Raw genomic sequence first — 25116 nt, forward strand, 5'->3', positions numbered from 1 at the left:
GGAAAGAAGGGCAAAAAGGAGAGAGAGAAAGAGAGAGAGAGAGAGAGAGAGAGAGAAAGAGAGAGAGAGAGAGAGAGGACAGAGTCTGGCTCTCGGGCGTCATGCGATCGCAGCGCGGCGCGATGCAACGCGACGATAATAAACGAGGAGCGTCATCGAAGAGGAACGAGAGGGAGAGAACCCCGATCATCACAGAGGCGCAAAGCGGGAACGACGCGAGAGCCGCTCAGTGACTTCACTACACACTCACCATTTAAATCGCCCAGCGGCCGATGCGGTGACGGCAGAGCGGCAGTTTAAATCTCGACGCGTGACCGTCGTTGGAATCGGCTGCTCTTCGATATGCTCCGATAAAGCAACGCCTCCCACTTCTTCCGTCTGGCCGGCCCAGCTTGCTTTTGCTGGCTCACTCGCGCTTCCTCCTTCCTCCCCGGACACAACGTCGCGGGCTCAACGTTGCCTCATGGCCCCGATGACGCTCTCGTCGGAAGCAACGACGGCGGGTTGACCACGCGCGCTTCCGGTAGTGTATGAGTTAGCGTTAAAACGTTGAACGAGCGACACGGGGCAGCGACACACGCCGAGCAAGGTAGAAGAGATGACACACCACCGCGTATCGAGGAACGGTGCACGAGAGAGAGAGAGAGAGAGAGAGAGCTCGGCCGAGGGTTCTCTCAATCTCTGTCTCACACACGTCCGAGGAGCACTCGTGAACGAGCACGTCCACCACCTTTCCCGTCGTCCTGTCTCGCGCGTTCTTACACTCGCACTTGGACGACGACAATCCCTCACAGCGCGTTTCACAATATCGTGATGGCGCGCGCGCGCGCGCGCTCTCTCTCTCTCTCGATACGAACGCACGCACGCACGCACGCACGCAAAGTAGGTATGCTACGGCAGTATTGTGGCTATTATACTAGTGGCAGTGATGCGTCGCACGCGCGTGTGGGGGGAGGGAGAGAGAGACAGGGGAGAGAGCGGCGGTGGTGCACACGCGGAGCGCGGGGAGACACCTCCACACGTCGAAGGCTCTCGCGCGACTGACGCGCCTGGCGCGTAGGGCAAGTTGGGGGATTAGGCGCTCCCCCTCTCTGCCACCCCCGAGAGCTCCTCTCGCGTGGCAGCCGCCACGACGGGGAGCGACGGGAGCGCGCATGCGTAGCGGCCCTGTTTTAGAGCAGCGCCGCGACACTCGTCGCTGAGCCACCGCCCGGCGCGTGTTCGCCACCCTCCTCGCGCGATGCATTCGACGGATGTGTACGCTGCGGCGGCCGAGAAGAGGAAGGCCGCCGCACCAATTAAAACTCGATTTCGAAGACACTCGATTGCTCAGTCGACGTGCATGTTCCGTGTTTATATCTCCCCCTGTGCTCCATACATGAGTAATAATCGAAATTCGCACGTCTGGCTGCTATGAATCTTTATCAAAAATGATAAGACGATCTTTTCACGTATTGTCAAAAGGCTCCTGGAACGCTCTGTTCTCGCAAGTTCCAGCTGTGCATTTTTTATTACGATTTCAAACCATCACATTTAATATTATTATCGTCATCATTTTATCAAACCTCATTTGGCCGCTCGATCATAATTATTCACTCGCAACACACAGGTCAATTCGCGAATTTTTTCTGTACGAACAAATGTAGCCGAAAGTCTCGCGTGGACCCTCCGAACTATTTACACCCAAGATATTTATTCGCACGCATCCGTGCCGCGCGCAGAATCTCCGAAAGTGTAATTAAGCCTCCCACCGTTCGTCGTCCTCCGGCGCCTAAAGCGACTCGGAAGAGATAAATCGAGAGGAGAAACGAAATCGTTCCTCTACGCGGGACGACGCGGGGTGGCGGTAACCGCAATTGGGGCTGCCGACGAAATTGCGCGACGTTTTTTGCGAGTGGGCAGAAACTTCCCATAGACCACGTATAGATGTATATCGACGGAGAATCGGTTTCGAGGCGCTCTTACTCGGAATTCGGGCCTATTATTACGAGCATAATCGTCTGATTATACGTCTGACACGGCAGATCGTTCGCGAGACGGGCCGCCGTTCGCCGCCGCTCCTCTCGCGACCGTATATCGAATTCCACCCCTGCAGCATACAGGAACCGCTGTGGAATTTTCGCCGACTCTAGGGCTTTCTCGCTTTCTCCCCCTCTCTCTCTCTCTCCTTCTTCCCCCGCGGATCCCCGGAACCTTCGTTACCAAAATACACACGACGGTAGTTTCCGGTTTCGTTTCTCTTGTTGCGCGACGGCGGAGATTCTCGGTGGCAAAGAAACCCGCCGTCGCAGTGACTCTCAAACTTTTTTCCCCCGTCTAACGTCGGCTCGCCGATGGCCGGTTAATCGAGTCGCGCGACATCACTCCGACTTCCGGAGAATACCTGAATCGTGAGTTACAATCAAGTACCTCGTACAAGCGAGGGAGAAAAAGGAGGAACATTTGGACACGCGCTCGCAGAATTCAAGTCCGCGCCACGGTAGAGAATTTTCAGCATTTTTGTGCATTCACCGTGAGTGAATGACACTCGCGAGAAAGAACACTGAAAATCTGCCGCTATGCCGCGGAATATTTAAATCTCTCCTCTCTTTCTCTCTCTTTCTCTGTGTGTGTTTCAACGTGCTCTTTGCTCCCCTGCTTAAATACTTTATACATATTCATCCCGTGTATTTAATTTTACCGTTTACTCGAGAAACGCACAGGGCCACTAGATACAATCCGTAATATAATCGCGGGAAAAAAAAACCGTTAAATCCCGCCCGGACGGTTGTGAACGCACTCGAATATTCACAAGCGTCGGGATAAAATCAACTATTTATTAATATGGCGGCGAAGACGGCGGTAAGAGAGTAGATGAGAGAGGGAAGAGGAATTACAAATTTAAGAGAGATGATTTGCGACGTGTTCGGCAAGCGGAGCTCAAAGAGGCCGAATGTCAGAAGTACAGCCGACGACGATTCATAGCAAGCGATGAATTAATGCGGCGCGACTGCGCGAGGACCCGTTATCCCGAGCGAAGCCGGTCGCGTAAGCGCCGGGAATGCAATATACCTGCGTGGCGAATAACACCGCGAAGGTTAATTATGTAAAAAGGAGCGCGAGCGAGCGAGCGTGGTTACTTCACTCTCCGAACTTACGCTATCCTCACGCGCTAATCCCGCAGTCTATAAATACGAACTTTACGCGAGCGTCGCGCAATTACGCGTAGCGGAGAAAAAATTGACCCTTCCCTCTCCGCACGGCGCGAAGAGATCGACGAAAATGCGCACGGTATTTAAACGTTAATACCGGAGACGAGATGAAAATGTAACGTGGGAAAAGCGAACGCTTTATTTAAAAAGAGAGAAAGAAGGAGGAAAACGTCGCGCATATTAACATTAATCAAATAAAAATCACATCCCTCACGCGTTAAAACAAAGTAATTCCATACGGTGGATGAAATTTAATTCTACGCTAAAAGATACTCTATGTATAGAATGAACGTCAATTTTGCGCAGCAGAGATGAGTACTCTTTTCTCTGTAGACGGGCGCACACACGTCGTATTTACTCGTGCAAAACACACTTCTAATAACCGGTTAATGTAATTAAATGTCTTTATTCGCGAGCGCTAAAGAGCGTGTTTATTCCTTCACATGTAAATACATTTTCAACGCGAATGCAAATTTATTCGTTATGTGAGAAATTGATGTTCCGATGTATCGAGAAAAATTCAATCTTCTCTCTCTCTCTCTCTCTCTCTCTCTCTCTATCTATCTATCTATCTCTCTTTAACAGATTTGAACGCGTTGAAAACATCGCGGGGATTAACGCATTCGCACGCGGCGAAAGAAAAGATGGAAATTCCAGCCGAGAGGGGTTCGTTACCCAAAATACACACGCGCGAGGCTCACAATCTCGTTTCCCCCGTTCCGCCTTTTTTTCTTCCTTTAGGTCGGCGACTTCGCGACGGAATTAAATTATTTTTAACTAACGTCGCGGCCGCCTGTTAATTACGTATGTCGGGAATCTGTGCATGTTACCTCTTCACAAGTTAATTTCATCGTGCCGCCGAAAAGTTCGTAAACGAGATAATTTGTGGAGACTAAAATGAAAAATACTTTAGAAAATATAAACTTAAAACGATCAGATCTCCGCGATCGGAAAGAACTTTCTCAAACGTCCGATCGTTTTAAGTTTATATTTTTTAAGGTAAGGCATTACGAATTGTGCTAAGAAAAATTTTGTAACGCGTAATGCGTCATCCGGAAAAATACGGATTTTAAGAGGGAAATTTCCCAGTGTGAAACAATCCCCGAAGCGATTTTCGAGAAATCCCTCCGATGAACGCCGACAATTCAAGTAACGTTTGTGAGAAATAGCGTTTTTAAGACAACGACCGTCTTATCCTATCCGCCGCGCGTCGCCCTTGAAACACCGCCAATATGCGGTCGCTCGCTCTAACTCACTTTTACGGGGAAACGCTGTTACTTTCAGCCGAATCGATAAGTCAACCACGATGGACCGATCGCGGCGCAGCCGGAAATTATTTGCCTACGCGTGAATCATCGCTGTGATTTTGAATTTATTAAAAAAATAAAATGACCGAAAAAGACAGGGGAAATAACGAAATAGAGTTACTCCAATTTAAATATTAATTCGCGAGAAAGATATTGAGGGGAACAAATTATTTCGGAGAGGAAACGAAAAGCAGCGCGTCCAAAGATGGACGGAGTGCTCGAGGATCGTGTCGAAATTTCGCGGCCAATTTGTCAATCCGCGTGCTTATTTTTCGCTTAGCGAGTCAAATTATTAGAATTCGTACGACTCAACCGCTTCCACGTGGCACAGGTCTTGAAGAATGTGAGTTCGATTACGAGCTAAAACCTCATATCGATAACCTAAAAAAGAGGCAAGTCGGCCTACGGGCAAACTTGGCCTAGGAGGTGAGTTCCCGTTGACTCCAGCCTTATCAGATGCCAAGCCACGTGGTTGCGACACGCAGCTCGTTCTACAAGGTGCACCTCCTCACCACCGGCACGACAGTGGTGCGCGCTCGTGCCAGCGTGCTTTCACGTCATCCGTTAGAAATGGTCGCGTATAAATCGCGCGCGCGCGACGGGACTCCGTCCAGATGCGCTCGCGCGGTGGATAATGGAAGATCGTGAGGAAAGGAAATTGTTCTAATAATGGATCGAATAATCGATCGTGCGCATCGCGGGATAACAACAGATTCCAAGTCGGAGTCGGACGTTTAGAGTAGTTTCCCCGCCACTCTCGATCGGTGTTCGTAAATGTTCGACACATCAAGCTAACATCAATTCATTTATGGAGTGAGAGGAATCGATTACTGAAAAGTGAAATAATGTTAATAATAAACAATATAAAGATATAAAGATTGTCAAGATATAAAATAAAAAAAAAAGGAGACAAGAGCCTGGTGTGCGAACGTAACGATATTTAATCAAATAAATAATTAACAGAATTAAAGCGAACGTTCGGTCCCACAATTTGGACTCTTTTCAACGTAGATTAATATCACATTAAAATAACGTTTGTTAATAATAAATAATTCTCTTTGAGAATCTCCAGTACCCAATTTTCAAATGTGTCAAAGCGTTTCAGAGATACAACAGAATATTTCACAAGAACAGATATTGTACTACAATACGAAAAAAATAAATAATTACGATGTAACCGTGACCCCGATGTCGAATGATTTGACGTCATTTTCGTTGCGCTCAATTTCTTGTTTTGTTTCGTTCGACGCGAAATTTTTTGGCGCGAATCGAAGAAGACGTTCGCCGGAGTCAGTGACTCTTCCACATGTAACACGGCGTCGACTAATTTTAACTTTCTCGGCTAAATGCAGAAAAACAGACCAATTGAAACAAGATGTACTGAAATAAAAGCAGATCGATTAGACGCCGTAGGTGTCGCCAAGCTGAGCCACTTTCCGAATATTCACGAGAGGAGAAATTGTGCATTCGCGAAATTTCGTGTGTACATTTTAGCGAACTTAAATTACGCTCGTATACGGTAATCAGTGACAAAATTGCGAAATCGAAGCATCGCGGGGCGAGAGAAATTTGAATTGAAAGTTCAGTTTGCGCGAGGAGTATCGAGAATTCTCAATGATCTTTGCGAAGAAATTTCATCAAAGTGATCTCACCCCGATCGCCGCGGGTCACCGTGCTTCGCGCGTTACGCGAGGAAGAGGAGGAGAAGACGGTGGAGGAAGACACGGGCGGAGAGGAGGGCTTCTTCCTTCCACGGGAAGGCGAGCGAAACGTTACAAACAACGACGGAGGAACTCGTCGTCGTGGACTCTCGCGGCCCATATCTCTCTCTCTCGCTCTCTCGATGGTCGTCGTGGTGTATTGAACTCGGTCCGCGAGGTCGTTCACCTCCTCCGCCGTCAGTGCCGTGCTGTGCCGTCCCGTCCGTCCGTCCGTTTGTCCCAGCGGTCGTGACGTCACGTGACTCGCCGTCTCCACCGCGCGCGCGAGATACGAGCCCGAAGAGCGCACTCGGAGGCAGGCGATGACGTGGAGCGCGAGGATTCGCTAAATCGTCGCCCCGCTACCGAGTGACGTCACGACTCTCGCGAGCACGGAGTCCTGAGAGATGCCACCTCCACCACCTCCACCATCGCTGCCGACAAGCGAGCCTCGACGTCACGGATTACAATGTCGATAAACTCGCGCTCGACATTATGCACATAAGCGTGGCGGCATCACGTCCGCGTGGCGGAGGCGACGATGGATACCGAAGGTCCCTCCCTTCAACCCTTTCACACGACCCCAATCTGATCCTTTCACCTATCCTTCGCCCTAACTTAGTATCCACCTTCGCGCGTTGGGACGCGAGAGGAAACGGGCGAACGATTTTCTCAACCTTAACCCTGCCGGCAACGTCGAGGATGCAGCGAAGTTTCGAGCGCACGACCTTCGGGGATCGCGCGTTTCTTCTTCTTCTAACCGACCGACGTCGTCGTTGACTCGTCAACGTCGATCGTGAACGACGCACCTGCCGCGAAGAAGCGTCACGCAACAGGCGGGCTATAAATAATGATGGCGAATTATTTTTAGATGGACGCGCCGGAGAGATTGCGAACGGGACGCTGAGTGAGAGAGGGAGGAGAAAGAGAGAGAAAGAGCGGCAGGAGCAGAATCCGCTACCGACAGGCTTGGCTTGGGAGGAACCAGCCTGGTCGGGGTTACGTTTGGTGGGTTGGTTAACTGTCCGGTCGGATGGCTGGTCGCTCGCTCGCTCGCTCGCTCCCTCGCTCGCCAGCGAGCCGCCAGAGTTTGTTGACTCTCGGTTTCAGCACGCTGGCTGACCATGACCTCGCCAAACAACGCGCGAAGTGACGCCGAAGCGACTCGTCGTCATCTCCTCCGTCGTCGCTGTCAACCGTCGTCTACCGAATCGGCTATCAAGTGTCCAGCTTGTGTCAGCTTGAAGCGAGGTATCGACATCGCGATTAATGTCCATGCCCACGGTGATTTTTAACGAATGAAACTCGATGTCCATCGTCGTCGAGTTTTCTTTTCGTTATCTACCAGCTACAAAGTAATGATACCTGGCTATATCTGCGAAGGTAGATATCGAATACGCGGAACGCAATCTTACGCGCTCGCGCGGATCTTCAATGATTTAAACCTCGCCGTTATGATCCGCGCTCCCCCTTTTCTCTGTCATTTACCGCAGAAAAAGTCTCGATGGACAGTTTATTGTCCATATTTGTCCGATCTCGATGCACAGTATTCTTGCGCGCATTGATCATTAATCATTGAAACTCGTCATTATCGTCATCGACGATGCTGCGCGCACCTGCTCGTCTGCCATCCAGTGTCGGTGACATGACGACGAAGTACGGTATCGATAGTTTCGTACGGGATAGTATTCGCGTTCGAGCTTATCACGATCGATCAAAGTTCATCGCGGCTACCGCGAGTACCGAGCCATTTGGCTCGTGTTCAAAGCAAAGTACGTATGTATTCGAGAATAGTTTCTTCTAGCGCGAGTTCGCGAAGGGTATTTAATGAATAATGAATTTAAGCAAGTCTAGGCGGGACATCTCGTGCAGCGCGACGCGGCGACGGTGATCAATCGTCGTCAGGCTTGCGTGGAAAAAATATTAATCTCAGGAAGCGGATCTGGGCCAGGGAATATCGACCGCGCGATATGGGTCAGAGCTCGCATGCACCTTGCTCTGTACTCTCACTGCAGGGTGCGAACCCGTCCAACTTAGTGCACTCTGATATAGTAGTCCGCGAGCACGTGCGCCAACTCGTCCAAAGTCGAGCACCGGACGTGTGTAAACGCGAGAAAAATTCACCCAAAACCACCCAGCGAACCTTTCCGTGTAATGTAACCAAGATACGGATGGTACACATGAATCAGAACGTAATACGTTGAAACAAGATGGAATGAAATAAAAATTTCGGCGAGTCGCAATTCCAATTCGTGACACGCATTGGAAAGAGGGTCTGGTAACAAGTACTAAAATTTGATGAATATTTGCCGATCAAATATTTGATTACTGCAACTAAATAATTTAATTCCATGTATTCTATATACAATATTGTAGTTTCTTATATATATATTGTATATTTAGTATACGATACTAAATTATTTAGTTGCAATAATCAAATATTCGATCGACAAATATTCAGAATCGCCAAATTTTCCTACTTATTACCGAATCCTATTTCCAGTGTGAGAAAAGAAATTACAGCGAAGAGATTTTTGCTACTTCAAAAAACCTCAAAATACGAAAATACGTAAAAAGGATATATATATCAAATATAACAAAATATTTTGATGCGTGTCAAATTTTAACCCTTAAATGCATGAATTTTTTTTCTTACTGAATTATTTTTTTTTAGGTTCATAGTCCCAGAAAATGAGGAAAATATTTAAAAATATCTAAGTAAAAAAAATTCTCTTTATTTTCAAAATTTTTCGTACTTGCAAAAATGCAACATTGTGCACAACAGACATTTTGCAACATAACTTTGAACTGTATACTTAAAGCAGATTGTTGCAAATATGCAATTATGAAGCGTTATGAATTATTCTTGAGGATGAGTATTTTACATGTGGAAAAATAAATATGTTGCAAATTTGCAACACTATACATTTAAGGGTTAAGTATCTCTCTTGCTCTCGCTTCCCTGGATGTTTTTCGATTTGACCGTAACATGAAAAACGTTAGCCGGTCCGGTCGTTACCAGGCCTTGAAATTCTCATCGTGTCGTGCGGGAACGCGGTTGTTCTTCGAGGCAGTTCGCCGCGGGATAAGAATCGCGTTGCGGTCGACCGGCGCGGCACGACGCGGTGGATGCGCGAGAGCGTACACGACCGCCGAACACGTGCGTAGAGAAGTAGTAGCCGTAAAATCGATCGTCTGCGACGCATCTCTATGCGTCGCGCGTGACCCAGCGGCACTCCGCCATGGCGGACGTACGAACGGACGTTTCGTCCCGCTTGAAAAGCCGAACATTACGCCCGGGAGGTTGAAGCCACCCTTCCGAATCGTTATTCTCCCTTCGTGGGTACCATCCGATACCGAGGGTCCCGCGCGAATATCGTCGCCGAAAATTCACCCTTACTCGCTCTCTCTTTCTCTCTGATAAATTTATCCCGAGAAATCCGGTAAATCTGTCCAATATTTTAATAATATAAAACTTATCGATTAATTGATAGAGCAACTGATTTATACACGAAGATCGCAAAGCGAGCGGGCTTCCCGATTTTCAAAACGTACGATACTCGCCGATTGACGACGAATAATTTTATTTTGCCACTTTGGGGCTGCCATTTTCGTCGTATAAATGTACTGCCGTCGCTGGGAAATAAAATCGCTGATAGAGCGCGTGATGCACGCCGCACATGAATCACCTTTAGGGAGATGCGTTTCAGTTTAATCCTCCGAAGGATAAGAGGGGGACAAAACACTCGCTGCCGGAAGGGTTGCGTCTAATGCGCAGGATGAGAGATATACGTTTGTCGTCTACGACTTACACTATTTGTATAAATCGTTTTGACAACGAGCCCTTTCATTAGTAAAAGTTTGTCGGTAAATCTGTCATTAAGATCAAGATCACAAATTGTGTGAAATATTCAACCCTTGTCCGATAGAATTTCGTCCGTTCCGAGAACGGTCCATTGTTGATATTTTTCCTCCCTGTGTTTGCTTTTGCGTGCGCGTGCAAAAACATACACCCCCGACTCGTCAATAGGCGCTAAAAATAGGGAAAAATAATCGATAGAGACGCGATAGCGACTAATTACCAATTCAAACGATCCCGTTACGAAGTCCGGCCATGCAACCGCCTACGAATGTGCATTCAGTTTTCAACCCTTCCGTCCGGCTCCAGGGGCGGACACAAAGCGCAACATGCGCAATTTTATTTACGGACGTTGCGCGCTCGTATGCGAACGCATATATACGCACCTTCCGGGATAAAGGGGCAACGGGAACAAAGAGCTGAAGAAAAGTGCTCCAATGCGACGCACAATAGCAAATTCATTACCGGGAGAGACCACCCCGCCGTGGACACACACACATACACACTCTCTCTCTCTGTTTCATTACCCGAGATGCAGTGTTTGCACCGTACGAACATTTTATTTTAATGTATTAGCCCCTAACTGTGCGCCGGTGTGTGAATAAAAATTGCAGTATCACATTTGAGCAGGTGCCTGTAAAGCTTTTCGTCTTCAACTTCTCAGTGCGTGTAACCTAATACGATTTTATGCAAGGAATTATCAAAATTTACAAACTTACGAACAAATGATGCATCAATCGTTTCCTCTATATTTCAGACCTCCTTTCGTCCACATTGTTATTAATTACAACTGCATTTGTTACGGATGAAATCTAAAAGTCAGCGCGATACCTTTCAGATCTTGAAGGAATATTTTTTTGTATCATTTTTCCATTATTATAATCTGTGCACAATTTCAGCTCTTAGTAAAATACGGAGGATCCTATAAATTGATAAAAATATAAAAAAAAAAAGATGTTGAAATATAAAGATTCACAGAGATATGGTGTCAATCGGGTCAGCTCCATACGCCGAGTTCGATTTTCACGTTAATGTTGATGCGTCGGTTACTTGGAATATTTTATATTGCATTAAAATTGCAACCGATTTTTTATGCTAAATTGTCGAAGAGAGGCTCAGCCGGGGATTAAAGTACCACCACCGATACCTCGTATTATTCGCAAACAGCGATAACGCGCTTATCGTATCGAGGAAAGACGTACGGATTAGTGGGCGAACTTTCGACCCGGCGGCGGAAAATGACGAGCGCGCAGATGCATACAGGGTTGTGATATCCGGTATCGCGATCTTCCGGGGTAAATCGCGAGTTATTTTTAGCGCGCCAATTAGGAGCCGAGCGAGCCGACCCAATTTACAAATTTGCGAGCGACCGCTAGCTCGCGCTTTATTGTTTGCGCCAAGTTTTGCAGCGGAAAAAATAAACTACACATTTTCAGACGTACGTTATCGAGGAGGGGAGGAGGGGGGGGGGGGGCATACNGAAAATAAATCGGAGCCTCATGCACTGCGCCTCGCGCGATAAGGGATTTCATTTCAATGTGCATGCCGTTGTTTAACCGCGACATAGTTTTCCCACTTTTAGTACAACAATTTATACCAAATATAATAAATTGAATGTCGTTAATCTATACGTACAGTTTCCGCGGAAATTGTTATTACTTGGGTATAATCCGGGGGAAAGAGAATTCTTCCTTCCCATTCGCATACCTCTGGGAAACTCACGACGATTGCACGTGTTATCGCGATATCTATCTTTAACTCTATCTGGTGGGCGTACACGATCTCTCTCTCTTTCTCTTCCTAAGCAATTTCGATACAATATCAGATTAAAAGATGCATAGGCTCGAGATTTCGATCTCGATAACGATCCGAGAAGGTAATTTCCGACGTTGCCAAATTCGTGAACCGTCGAATTTCCGATTACCCTGCAGAGCATACGATGCATCTCGAATGCGCGGGTTGTACCGTTTTCGTTGCTCAACCGACATTCCTTCCTTCCCGATACCGCGCGCATTCCGGTCGTGAATTTCCGCTTGCATGTCGAAGCGAAACGGAGCGCGATAAGATCGAAAATTTCACGGCGGCATTCGTGTGCGCGAATTCATCGCGGAGTTTGTTTATACGAAGGGCCAGCGACGAGTTACGTGGCGCTTCTGAAATTCTATTTCGGTTCCGCGAGACGTGCATATTTGGCCTATTATCGCCGTCCCTCTCCCGTCGACCCTCCCCCCTCCGAGTCGCCATGGCCTGCATGCTGTTCGGCACGTAGGCACTTGGCCGTCTCGGCGACGCGGCATGAGCGACATCTGTCGATACGCCGGACGAATTATCGAGGCAGCTAGCGAGCTGCTAGTCGTTTGCTTCGAAAATCACAATAGCCGGTATTCATAGTCGGATCTTATATTTAGGTTTATCTTCAGATGTTTCATGACCAATAAAACAAGCCGTACAATATCTGAAGATAAATTTAAGATGGTCTTAAATATAAGATCCGACTGCGAATATCGGCCAACGAACGAACAATTTACCTTGTGATTACGTCTTTTGTTACGTTTCCGTGGGAAATACCTCCGACATTCGTTATGCTGCGATGTTTTAAGCATGAAACAAACGCAACCGACGGATCAATAATATTAAAACTCTACCATTACCCACGAAGCCGTTTAATGATTGCTACGACGAGATTCACTGGCAAGCGGAAATGGCGGCTGGTAACGATGCGCGAGCGCACTTATCGGTCGAGGTATGCGCGGCTTTATCGACGTCCCGAAAAGGCGACTCTGCTCTTATCGGCGCGAAATTAAAAAAATAAATGGCGAGGATGTGCGGCGGTGGCGAGCCCTTGGACGATGAACCCTGTGTGTACATCGTCCAAGGGCCGACGCCCCCTTCTCAAGGCGAGCAACTCTCATGAGAGATTACGGCATTTTTCCGACGGCGCCATTTTTGCCGCTGGGCCCTTCGCCCTTACTTTTCTAGGACCGCGAGAGTTCAGCGAGGGCCCACGTTAGAATTACGCGCGAGAAATAAGACGAGCTGCGGAAGTTCATGAACCACGGATTCTTTCAACCGCGTTTTCCGCCCTCGGGGCGAGATGAATGTACAGAACGTTCTATAAGTGCATCAACCTTAATGACAGATTCTCCACACGCGGTAATTCCCCAAGTTTTCAGAAAACAACAATGAGGAAAGTTCACGACTGCAAAAAGTACACTCCAAAGAGACAAAGACTTTGAATCTGGGAACAGATATGCCTCCTCAATTCTATACAGTAAGTACTTCCCTGGCTATCAAGGTCTGTGTACATGCGGCAGAAGAAACAAATTTTATCATTCACTCACCACTGGAAGGCATTAAAGTGGAAGTACACCAAACCCAGGCCATAGAGGAAGGAAGCATCTTTCCAATAATCACCTTTCAAGGAGTAGAATTTCTGGTACGCTGACATTGCTGTGACAGAAACAAAAATATATTTACAGACTTTGCTCTGTATTGTGCTTGTGACAATACAAAAAGAAAAAAATAGATATTACTTTATTACATCAACTATTTGTTTCATTTCGTTCCAAGTTTTTACAGTGTGTCATATAAGACACGAAGCAGACTGAAATATTTCCTAAGATATTATTAAGAACATCTTACCTTTGTTATAGTCTTCTAAGAGTAAGTGGAAGTGGCCCAGTTTGCAATATGTCTTAGGATCGATGCTTATACCCTTATCCTCATCTTCATCCTTGGTTTCCTCCATATTGGCCTTGGCGTTGTCAGCCTTCCTGCGCTGTTTCTCTGTCTGAGCTTGCACGAGCATTCGTTCGAGGTATTTAATGGCTCGCACGACTAAGGCCTTCTTCTTGGTCTGCTCTGCAGAATTCAGCTTGAGGAAGCCAAACTGCCGACTGCGCACACACAGCACAAAAATCGCCCCTTGTGTATATACACATATATATTACTATGAAATGTCTGATTACTGTTGATTTTACTACACGCTTTTTACAATCGAAACGTGAATAGCAGTTTCGACTCGAAGAGTCAACATACGCATCAATGTTTACGTTTTTACGATAATCTACGTTTTATCGTCGCTTCCACGATCAGACTGTCGCCAATTGGGCCGTGGCTTTCTCTTTCTCTTTCCCTTTCTCGATCTTCAGGCGCAACGTCTAACGCATCGGGTATCTCGTTCGTATTGTCATCGCGAAAATTTCGCGGCATATTCGCGAAATGTGGTACACTCGGAAGCACGGAAAGGGTGTCAGTAGGTTGCGCGCAGAAGCGCGCTGTCAAACGCATTTCTAGGTTATACCGACCGCGCGCACACACATAGACATTCTGGATGTTCCCCGACGCGACGGATGGGATTATGCGAGGGACGCGTGTCGCGGGACAAGATTACCTGTCCAGCTCCGACAGTGTCTGCAGCTCCTGCGGCGTGAGGTTGATGTCGTCGGTGTCCTGTGCCATTTTTTTTTTTTTCTACGGTCGACTCGGAGTCGGACGAGGCGTGCGCGTGTGTTTCTACCGCACGGACGATCGCATCGTTCACTCGCGGGTCGAAATCATGGCAATCGCGTGATCGGAAAGGCGGCAGTTAACCGGTGTAGGCGAAATCGCGGCGTCGTCATCTCATGACGACGAACGAGCGGCGCAAAACGGCGCGAATCGACGACGACAGTGCGGACACGCACGAATCCCACCACAGCGATGGTCACGCGATGGTACGATCAGCCGTTACCGCGGAGTGTCGGCGCCCGAATGCGCCCGAGCGCTGCCGAACGGAACGCCGGTCGCGACTCCACCTCCCCCGCCCCTCCTCTTTCTTACGCCGCTACGTGCCGCCGCGGGAGCCACGTGACACGTGACATGGCGGCTTTACACTCGAACCCAAAGACACGCGCGCGCTTTTCGAACGCGGGAATCATCGACGTTCAGTCGAGATGGCAGACTTCGAATTCTCGTTATCGATACACATTTCGATCACCTGATATGAATATATGTTTCGCAGGTGTGCAACTAAATCTGCACGCACTGCGACATAGTATAATATATATTTCATTTTTTTTATTTCGGTGCCGCCATCTTACGAAACGTCAATTTGAAAATTGCGCGACATTATTGTTTGCAAATATATTGAATAATATATGAGTAATCAATATTCCGCACTTACGCGTTTTAATGCGTTATGCCTTTATGACTTTTGAATAAAAATCCCTTCAAATTGGTTGGAAAGAAGCGTGGAGTCTGTGTTTCATCTCTGCGCCGGCTGTGTTATGAATCTGGTTGATCATGAATCTTTTTCTCCAGCATGCACTCATAAGAAAATGTAAGTTTTCTTATTTGAAAACATTTGGAATTTTCACTTTTCACGTTCCTGCCTTAGGGAAAAATTATATGATCAATACCCAGAATATGAATATAAAAAAGAGCGCAGTAAATCTAGTACAAGCCAGTTCAGTTATAAAGAACAGTTATAAAGAGCAGACCAGTAAATATGTTGAAGCAGTGTAAATTGCTAAGTGTCGTTCAACAGAAAATCTTACAACGATTGCAAAATGCAGCGGAAAGTGCTTACCAGCTGCTTTTCATTCGCGCAACATTCTCCGCGTCTCCGAACAACTCGAGAGCCCTCTGTCCCAGATTATGCACAATCGCATAGATGCGTATACGGCATTTATATTCGATCTGACAGGGTTGCTGTTCAGAGACTGCGTTCGACACAGAAGTGTTTTGCCAAAGAGAGGTGAGCTCTGAAAAGTGTAATTAGGCCTGATCGCGACACCTCGTCTCTGATCATCGCCGTTGAACACGCTAAAAGCGTTCGATAATTATGCCAACCGTGAAGAATGTCCTTCACTCCAGAATGAGAAACTTCCTTAAACGGTAGTCATCCTTTGTTTTCCAGCGTGTATCGTAGTTCCTCACTGAATCCATTGGTTGTCTAGCTACCGGCGGCTAGATCTCGATGCACGTTGAAAAACAAACGCGAGCTTTTCCTTGTCGACGTTTGGCGATGTTCCCTGAAAAGAAAAGAGAGGACAATGTCTCGAATTCAGTAGAATTTCATCATCGATATATTTAAACATTTTTGTCGTATCGTAGATATGTGTCAAATGAAGATCACGGAATCTGTTGTTTGTTTGTGACACGCGATCTGTTTGTCATGCGATTTTCCAAAATATGATTGTTCCTAAAGTAACTGTCATCGCAGCCTAAAATTTGACTGTCAAATGTAACAGATGACATTAAGAACGTACATTACGTAAACACTCGTGTTAACTTGCTCTTAAATGTGATTTCTAAAGAAACTGCAAGTTTTTTTTTATATAATGTTATACTTTTTTTTTTTAGCAACAAGATGAGTTCATCTAAGAAAAACAGAGAAGAAACAAATGATGAAGATGATTTCGTTGTGGATGTGTCGAAAGAAGCAAAGACTTGTTTAGAAAAATTTCTAGGAGATGTGAGCAAATCTTCAGCCACCAAGCAAATAATCATTGGTAGCACATCAGGATGGTATTATATGTTTCACATTGTTATAATTACTTCTTTGTATTGTTTAAATATCTAAATATTCATGTGATATAATTAATGAATGAATGACCGACTTGTGATCAGGGTTACTGGAGTTGTCACTATGAAGATTGGAAAGGTAGCAGCCTGTGCAATTGGTGGTGGTATCATTATAATGCAAGTAGCTGCGCATCAGGGCTATATAAAGATTAATTGGGACAAGGTTATGAAAAAGGCTGAAAAGATTTCAGATAAGGTAGAGGAAAAAATTAGTGGAGAAGGACCAAACTTGATGGACAAGGTTGGTGCAAAAGTTAGTTTTCTGTTAAATTTCATTTTAAGTAAAGTTCGAAATTTGATTGAGCTTTAGACAGAAATTAAAGATTTTTTTTCTAAGTTCACAAATGATTGTCACCACTGAAAGAAATTACTTTGAAACTATACAATTTTATCTCAAAAATAGGAAAGACTTTTTACATCAACTCCCCAATTTACAGACTACAAAAAGTACTCTTTGCACACGTTTCTCTTAATTCTCCTTATACATTATGATATTTCACTGCTTGCAGGTAGGGAAACTATGGAGGAGGAACTCATGCATTGTTACGAGTTTTCTTGGTGGTTTCATTATTGGTCTAACTTGGTGAAGTAAAGAACAATAACTTTGAAGTTTTATATATGAAAATGTGAAAGAACGTTCAGTATATTATGCCATTATTAATATTCCAATATAATAACAATATAATTGTACCAACTGTTATAAAAAAATGTGGTGCCAATATTATAATTTTAACGATTTTATTAATATTTGGCATTTTGATATAAACATCAATTTTGATTTCCGAAAAAATTACGATTACACGTCATCATTTCTGTATAGTTTTCAATAAAAATATTTACTTTTATTTACCGTACGCTCCTTAAAATGCTAATAACATTGCGAAATTTTACATTTAAAGAGGAGATTAAAAGTGAAATTAATCTTAATGAAAAGAATTTCGCGCCGATGTAATCTCTGCACTGACAAGAATTGTCGTTCTAGGTCGAAAGATTTGTCGATCGCAAGTTGGATAAAGCAGAACGCTTATTGAAACAAGGCGAAAATCGTACGCGACGCTGGTATCACGCATTAACCGGCACCAACGATGGCTTCCAACCGAATGAACTTCACTTCTTCCTAGTTTCCTTCGCGGCGGGAGTCGCACTTGGTATCGCTACCGCCAACTAGGTAATAAGTTGCTGCACTCTGAACGCAACCAAGATGGTCAATATTCATGCGGAAGCCAGTTCCGTCATTGTCGATCACGACGATATCGATAAATGCAGTACTATCGTGAACGAAGTGCGAAATAAAATCAATGAGCTGAAGAAATGGGTGGCGAATTACACTTAACAATATGCGCATCAAACAAATGAAAGTCCCCGTTTTTTCTCTGCGTCTGAGATTATGCAGAAAAAGAAATTATTAAGAATAGTGCGACTGTTGAAAAATTGATAAATTTTGTAATCTATTCTCTCTCTCATTTTATATTTTTATTTTATGAATTTATATATTATATTGGAATATTTATCACGCAAATAGATACGAGATCAAGTGCGCTCTCAGCAATACTAAAGGATTATGATATTACGCAATATAACTTCTAAAAATAAGAATATATATATGCGTACATACTTGCATTGAATTTTTTCCAAGTAAATAAAGTAATTTTATAAATCTTTAAACTATATTATTCGATTTCAGTGAAACGAGATATTCAAGTATTGATTTGAGAAATACACGTATACACATTGAACTTGGTCCCATTCCTACATGTAAGTTTAGGAAACTTTAGAGTTTCATACTAATATTGCTACATGTAGAGCATGTACGAGGATTCTTGTAAAAATACGCATGACGAATACATAAAATGTTAGATAATTCTTGTTCGTTCAGAATGCAGCAAAAAAAAATTAGTCATCTCAGGATATAAATGTTAATGTAATATCGTAAAGAATTTGTGGATCTTTTATTATTGATATACTTAATTCGCTGATTACTAAGTATTCTCATCGTGTTGTTTATACTTATACAAACTCAGTATGTACCTATAATAAAAATGATTTAACGATATCAACTGCAAAATAACTCTTCCAGTCATTTAGTTCAGCCATGATATCGTAATTCCTTGATAATGACTGAAGGGTAATATATTAGTTCATATTTATATAGTGATTATTAAATGGATCATCTGAATATATGTATTTATGAAATTTTTACAAATGTAATATTATTTCAACATACTTAAAAACCTTTTCATAGATACTCACATTTCTCCTGTGTCGTACTGTTTGACAAAATAAGACGATAGAAAATTTTTTAATCATTTCGAAACAATAATCGTCCAATATCTTGCAGTAAAAAGGGATATAAAAGTACATACAACAATCCTTTCAAAATAATAAATTATACATATGATGTCGATCTCCCTGTCGTAATATAAAATATATATATTGGAGAATGTCAGAATACTATAAAGATTTGTACCTCAAAACCTTTTCAGACATTGCATTATTATAGTTCTCAGACGTCTACGGATCTTTTGATCACCATTGCAGAATATGTGCGTTGAATTGTCCCCGATCTGAATCAGAGTGTCTTCATCTTGCTGTAAACAGATGTGTACATTTAAAGTTAAGTTCTTTCACTCTCAATCGAAGAAACTGTCTAGCGATAGGGACAACTTCCTCATAGACTTCAGAAAAGCCTGTGCATGAAACATTAAGTAACATTAGTAAGGTATTGACGTACCAAGTGTATACTCGTGGCTGTAGGGGTGTGTTGCAACCTAGCGCCCTGAAATCCCTCTTGATTAAGCTTCTGAAGTAGCTCCTGTGGATCTAAATTTCCGTACTCGTGTTTTCTCTCTTTAAGTACCTCCTCCTTCACGGGCACTGGCGAACTCGACGACGCCTTCCTCTTAGCACTCGGCCGATCTTCTATAGCCTGCGAATTTCACATTGTCAAAATGAATATGTGCGTCTCAATACAAGAAATATCCAAAACCGAAAAAAAGTCTTCTATCAACGGATCAAGAAATGTATACGTTTAATAATTACCTTTATAGTATACACGTTATCCTTAACTTCCAGCTCGCCAGTAACGGACGCTAAACTCAACCCTGGTCGTACTTCACTCGGCACAATGCTTCCCGCTAGTTCCGGCTCAATGAACACGCGGCCTTTTTTCCGCTTTAACGGCAATTTTATCACTTCTCCGCGTTTGAATGTAATTAAAGGTTTTTCCTTTGACAGAGGAGAAATCAGTGATAGATTTGGCGACTGACTGAAACGTTTCTCGCGTTAAATGAAAAATAATACAAACTCCCACTGGTTCGATGACCAGATCCATTCTATGCGGAGCCGTTAAGGGGGGCTGCGTGTAACATTCCGGTATTACCAAATGTTCTGGCTTCAGGTCTCGTATAAGTTTGTTGGCCTGGGTAAAGTTGAGAGACGTGTCGATAGGACAATGTACAGCTTTCATGGCTAACGGTTGGAACGGCGCGAGAGCGTCCAAATACGGGAAATCGGGTTCTGTAAAACCGACACGATACAATTATAAAAGATATGTTAAGTGTTTCATAAGAACTGAAATCTTAACATTTTATACACAACTCGATATTGCATTGAATGTTTATAACAACCTGTAATAAAAGTAGAAAAACAATTTGTTTACCTGTAAAAATGATAGTGTGCAAAGGATTACTGCCCCATAACTGCACGAAATGCACAGCATCGCCGAATCTGAGACTGGGATGGCCGCAGAAAACGACGCAGGGTTGCCGATAATCATTGCTGAACCCTTCCGCGTACGTAGACGTGAAATGCTTCAAGCGGGCGTTCTTCACGAGGAAAGCGTGAGGGAACGGTTCCTCTGGAAGATAAACTTTGTTTTGCTTATTTGTCGAGAGCCTAGAATGTAAACGTTGATAGTAAAGAGGCCAAAAATGATCAAGAGAGTGTCAAAGTCGCTGACTCTACCATTCGGCGAGTATATTCGAGTAGGCCAACGACGTTTCCGCTACCGGCGAGATGAAGAATAGAGGCACTTGGGTGAAGCCCGACTTATCCAGATGTGTGCTCAGGCATTCGAACAAGTCGTATACCACGCCGGAAGGATAACAGGGTATCAGAACGCACCCCCCCGCCCTGAGAGTCACAGCTGCAAAAGATTATTGAAAAATATGTAGAGCTGTTGGTTCTGTAATATAAAAATAAAATGTAATATAAAAATAAATGAACGCATCGTCAAGTCAGTTTGGAGACTTACCAACGGTCATGCATAATTCTCCAAGCATTGTATCGGGGTTAGCAGTTGGCGTTTGAGTTAAACCTGTCAATATCAACATGTTAGCTTGCTTCAACGTCGCTTGCTCCATGGGTTTTGGATGAGTGGTCAACGTGGACGAACCGCTAACGAAAGCGACTTTCTCGTGATCGGATGATATCAGCCAATTGCTGCTTCCTAAACAATATCCAGAACTGATAGGCGTAACTGTTAAAGCGCCATATATATCCTACAAGTAATCAAAGTGTGATTGAAGGATTATTCGTTTTATCAATTATAAATTTTTATCCGTTCATGTAGTATTTTTTACGCAACTTTGTTTTCTTAATTTTATAGAAGTTTCGATTTGTTAAATTTTCTTATCTCCTTTCGAAATTGCACAATTTATTCTCTATTTCTGTATGTTAAATTATTTTATAAATCTATCTCTCAATAATCTATCATTTCAAAACTTACCAATTTCTGATCGTACCCGACCAGCTGAATATTTGACAATGCCGAGTTTATGGCTGCCACAGAATAAATATGCCTCCAAGATTTTGGTTTAACTACATCCGCCAACGGAGGAGGCAACACATGCAACATTTCCTTCCAGTGTTTGGCCATAGTTGCTTTTGGAGTTTGCTCAATAAATTCCACCAATTCCTCCATGAAGAATCGTCCAATTTGCAATGTGGGCTCGGTAGTATATATTATACCTTTGACATATTAATTTTTTTGAAATTATAAAAAATGTTATATATTATTCATATTCGCATATTACATACCTTTGAACTCAGTGCCTTCTGTTATAAATGGCAATGCAAGCATACAAGTATAATTAGATATTAGAATAGCATCAATTTCAGAGAAGTCTATTATTTTTTCCAGAGGGGGAGAGAATTCTGGAGTTGAATCCACAAAGATCCTGCCGCAGCATTCCTTCAACTCCTTAAAATAAACATACCATATGTGTAATTCAGAAAATATACTATAAATTCTTATGACAATTCCTTGTTTCAATTGAACTTTCTATTTTTGTTCTCCTATTATGCTCTGCTAAGACTAAATAATCATATCTATTTCATTTTTAATGCATAAAAAAATACAAAATCAATACCCCTTCAATTTGCCAATCTTGCTGATTGTCACGTGGAATCCACGTCGGTAAAGAATTAAATTTGCTACTGGGAACCATGGGCAGAGGCATAAAATGTAAAATAGACTGCATATTTAAGCCGCAGTCTAACATCAGTGTGATTCCTTTAAAGCTCAGAACCAAACATGGTTTAGTTGGTTCACTAGACAAGCAATACTGAAAACAAATTAAAAAGTCAGTTTATGAATGAAATAATCAATTTTTCATATTAGGATATTTGGATAATATAACATTATTATTGTTTGATATATTGTCATTTATGTAATTTTTTTTCATTAGAAAATATCTACCTCCTATTCCTACAAAGGAGTTATATACATATTTTGAGGTTATATTTATGTTCAGAGGTTACATTTTAATACTATCAATGCGTTATTAATCCGTGAGTTTTTACCGTTACTGCTCAATTCAAGAGAATTATAATTACCAATTTCATCTTGAATCGTTTATTCGCGAATCCCACATAAAAATACCTTCCGTACTGGTTTCTATGTGAAAAATCTCAAGTCAACAGGTTTGTTCGTCTCATTTAAATTTTCTGTAATATTGTAAAAAATGTACAATAAAGTAAACTTTTACAGGAAAAATAAAAGTGTTCAGTCTTGTTACCGGGATAAGGTAAATAAAGTCCGTATTCTCGTATTCATGAAAATCCCAATCGTGTTTGATCTTTGATTCCAGTTCAGCTAAAAAGAACGAAAACTAACAATTTGAAATTCACCGCAGCCGATAGAACGATTATCATAATAAAACAAGTTTGTTATTTTCAGTTGGATTGCACTTAGCGACTGAACAGCGACTGTCGACGTCCACTAAAATGAACACATTTAGGCTGTGTTCTCTTTGGACGCTCACGCGTTGTAAGCATCATTCTCTTTTTTGGCTTATAATGAACTATAATGGTGGAATGACACAGTGCGTGAATGCCTAAAGGGAACGCAGCTCTAGGTGGTCGAAAAAGTAGAAGGAAGTTAAGATTGAAGTGGATTGAAGAAATAAAAGATCGACAGGAATTATGTCTAACAAAGATACATACAATCTTTCGCCGGAACAGCAAGAAATTAGTCGATGGAGAGACGCAAAACGGCAGCAGTTGCGTGAAATGTACCTGAGAGATTCGGGACACCCGACAAAATCCCTTCTTGTACGTACATACACAAATTTAACCTAACTTAATCTATATTTCTACGAATACTGATGATTTTCACTTTATTTGCGAAATCTACAACTAATTGGCTGTTAAGATATTTCATTAATTACTGTTACTTGTATGCGCATTATGCGAGTTTGCACTATTTCCTTTGTATAAGTTTCATATTATGCACTTAGAATCATTGAATTATATAACACGTTGACAAAAAAAAATATCAAATATAGCACTAACAAACATAACTTACTTTATGTTTCAATTTAATTACCGCATAATATCCTTTGATACACAAAGATATAATTATTATAATTGAATAATTATCTTTCATACTTGTATAATATTGCTATTCTATGTATATAGTGTGATACAGGAATATACAGATTTGCATCTGCAAATGCAACAGTAGCGAAACGTTTCGTACCCACAGCAAAGAATTTTTTAATAAAATCTACGATTATCGGCAGTTCCATTTTTTTCACTTGGTATATATTCACCAAGGAAAGGGTAAGAAAAATTTAAAAGAAATATCATATACAGAATATATTAATATACTATAATGTTGAGATATATTATCTTTGTTTCCTACAGAGCGCACGGGAACATCTATATTCCACCGGGCAAATCAGTTATGCAGATAGAGAAAATAAACTTTTAAATTAAATAACTAGTTATCTCAGTAATGTATAAGTGAAGTCAATGTCTCAGTTAATGCTGAATTACATGGAAAAATAAATGATGGAAACTAAACCGATGTTGAGTATATTATTAAGCAGAATGACAGAAGCTAAAGAATATAATCATTGTTAACAGAAATTTAATGTATCGAGAACTTTAAACGTATATATATGTAAAATGGGGGAATATAATTTTACAACTAGAAATGACTCTTAAGTATAGATATATTATATATTTTCTTTTGTGACACAAATAACTTTATTTATTTCTGTATATTACCTATCTTCTAATTGTTTATCTCGTGCAACAACAGCATCATCGAACTTAACCATATATGTGGTTCCTTTGTGCCAATGAGCAGTTACTTTCGCAGGCTGCAATAGAAATCATCTTTATAACTCTTCCGTTGTACAAAAGAATTATAGAAAGAGATGGAAGCATTACGACACATTAACTTTAGAAATAACTCTCTAAATTATTTCAAAGTCCAATAACAATGATTGAAATTACTTACAAAGCCACAATCGTACAGTACTGCCTCAACAATACCAGCGACGAACGACGCGCAATTCAAGCTTCCCTTATCCTTGGGCACAGATACGAATTTGTTTACCAGCGATTCCTTCTCGATAATATAATAAGTACGTTCATCATCATTGGCATGCTCCAACTTGTCAGCCTCTCTGCCAAATAAGGACTTCCATACAGTACTCTTGATGAATAATAGTACATTCAGCAGTTTTATCTCGCGCTTGCCGCTTTTTTCTCGGACAACAAGCAGATCCGTTATCCTGTGTCCAACTTCTGCTCCGATTTCTGCTAATCTAATCAGGATGAACATGAGAATTACGAAAGTACGAGTCAGAGATGATGGTCGTGACAATTTATTCGTTTCTCTTACTTATTTTGTAACTCCGGCACAGTGTAAACTCTGTTCTGACAGTATTGTACAAGTTCAGAGAACAAGAGGGCAAAACAGCTCAAGCTAACCTCTCCTTTACCTTTGCTCAGTGACTTATCAAGGATACTCGTGCGTGGTCTTATAGCTGATATCGTTATACTCGACATTTTCCGATAATTACTCTGTAAATCGAGCTACCTCTACGTTAGAAAGAAACTTGAAAAAGATTTTACAACATCGCTCGGAACTACGTGCTATCAAAATGTTTTCCAACTCATTGTATCGCCATCTTAGCGATTAGTCTGACAGCTGATAGTTTGGCGGAAAATTCAATTGGTCGGAGAGATAAAAAATCTCA

General features: G+C 42.8%; 5 protein-coding genes across 10 annotated transcripts in view; 2 read left to right on the forward strand and 3 right to left on the reverse strand.

Moving 5' to 3' along the window:
* LOC106740982 (histone demethylase UTY) overlaps positions 1-14796 on the reverse strand; it is a 55549-nt gene extending 40753 nt beyond the window's left edge. Inside the window, exons 1-3 of one of the 2 annotated variants that reach the window (XM_014612528.1) lie at positions 14451-14796; positions 13700-13953; positions 13399-13507 (exon numbers count right to left, since the gene is read on the reverse strand). In XM_014612528.1, coding sequence (XP_014468014.1) covers positions 13399-13507; positions 13700-13953; positions 14451-14518 — 431 coding nt within the window. In that variant the 5' untranslated portion in view covers positions 14519-14796. Of the gene's footprint in view, positions 1-250; positions 431-13398; positions 13508-13699; positions 13954-14450 lie in introns of those variants that run through there. The other variant, XM_014612529.1, reaches the window with a different exon arrangement.
* Positions 14797-15617: 821 nt separating this feature from the next.
* On the forward strand, positions 15618-18677 carry LOC106740969 (FUN14 domain-containing protein 1). 4 transcript variants are annotated; one of them, XM_014612498.1, is made up of 5 exons: positions 15801-15934; positions 16403-16567; positions 16670-16877; positions 17134-17212; positions 17607-17694. In XM_014612498.1, exons 1-4 carry the CDS (start codon positions 15882-15884, stop codon positions 17209-17211), a joined length of 504 nt encoding a protein of 167 aa, XP_014467984.1. In that variant the 5' UTR covers positions 15801-15881; the 3' UTR covers position 17212; positions 17607-17694. The 4 variants fall into 4 exon arrangements, with proteins under 4 accessions (XP_014467983.1, XP_014467984.1, XP_014467985.1 ...); XM_014612499.1 differs by having other exon boundaries at positions 16670-16865; XM_014612497.1 differs by lacking the exons at positions 15801-15934; positions 17134-17212 and adding an exon at positions 15618-15794 and having other exon boundaries at positions 16670-16865; positions 17607-18677.
* Positions 18678-18769: 92 nt separating this feature from the next.
* Positions 18770-22798, reverse strand: LOC106740966 (integrator complex subunit 9). The gene is made up of 12 exons (XM_014612494.1): positions 22642-22798; positions 22460-22570; positions 21994-22188; positions 21662-21824; positions 21351-21592; positions 20877-21123; positions 20588-20768; positions 20283-20518; positions 19929-20140; positions 19664-19849; positions 19356-19550; positions 18770-19212 (listed from the first exon to the last, which is right to left on the reverse strand). The coding sequence occupies exons 2-12, from the start codon at positions 22466-22468 to the stop codon at positions 19093-19095; spliced, it is 1986 nt and encodes a 661-aa protein (XP_014467980.1). The 5' UTR covers positions 22469-22570; positions 22642-22798; the 3' UTR covers positions 18770-19092.
* Positions 22799-22913: 115 nt separating this feature from the next.
* On the forward strand, positions 22914-23933 carry LOC106740972. Of its 2 annotated transcripts, XM_014612501.1 has the most exons (3): positions 22920-23176; positions 23543-23686; positions 23771-23933. In XM_014612501.1, exons 1-3 carry the CDS (start codon positions 23048-23050, stop codon positions 23840-23842), a joined length of 345 nt encoding a protein of 114 aa, XP_014467987.1. In that variant the 5' UTR covers positions 22920-23047; the 3' UTR covers positions 23843-23933. The 2 variants fall into 2 exon arrangements, with proteins under 2 accessions (XP_014467988.1, XP_014467987.1); XM_014612502.1 differs by lacking the exon at positions 23771-23933 and having other exon boundaries at positions 22914-23176; positions 23553-23644.
* A 130-nt stretch (positions 23934-24063) lies between these two features.
* Positions 24064-25068, reverse strand: LOC106740971 (trafficking protein particle complex subunit 5). Its single transcript, XM_014612500.1, has 3 exons — positions 24759-25068; positions 24372-24681; positions 24064-24231 (listed from the first exon to the last, which is right to left on the reverse strand). Exons 1-3 carry the CDS (start codon positions 24923-24925, stop codon positions 24133-24135), a joined length of 576 nt encoding a protein of 191 aa, XP_014467986.1. The 5' UTR covers positions 24926-25068; the 3' UTR covers positions 24064-24132.
* Positions 25069-25116: the final 48 nt, after the last annotated feature.

Source organism: Dinoponera quadriceps, unplaced genomic scaffold (genome assembly GCF_001313825.1).
Source record: "Dinoponera quadriceps isolate SergipeBrazil2010 unplaced genomic scaffold, ASM131382v1 scaffold397, whole genome shotgun sequence".
Taxonomy (NCBI): Eukaryota; Metazoa; Arthropoda; class Insecta; order Hymenoptera; family Formicidae; genus Dinoponera; species Dinoponera quadriceps.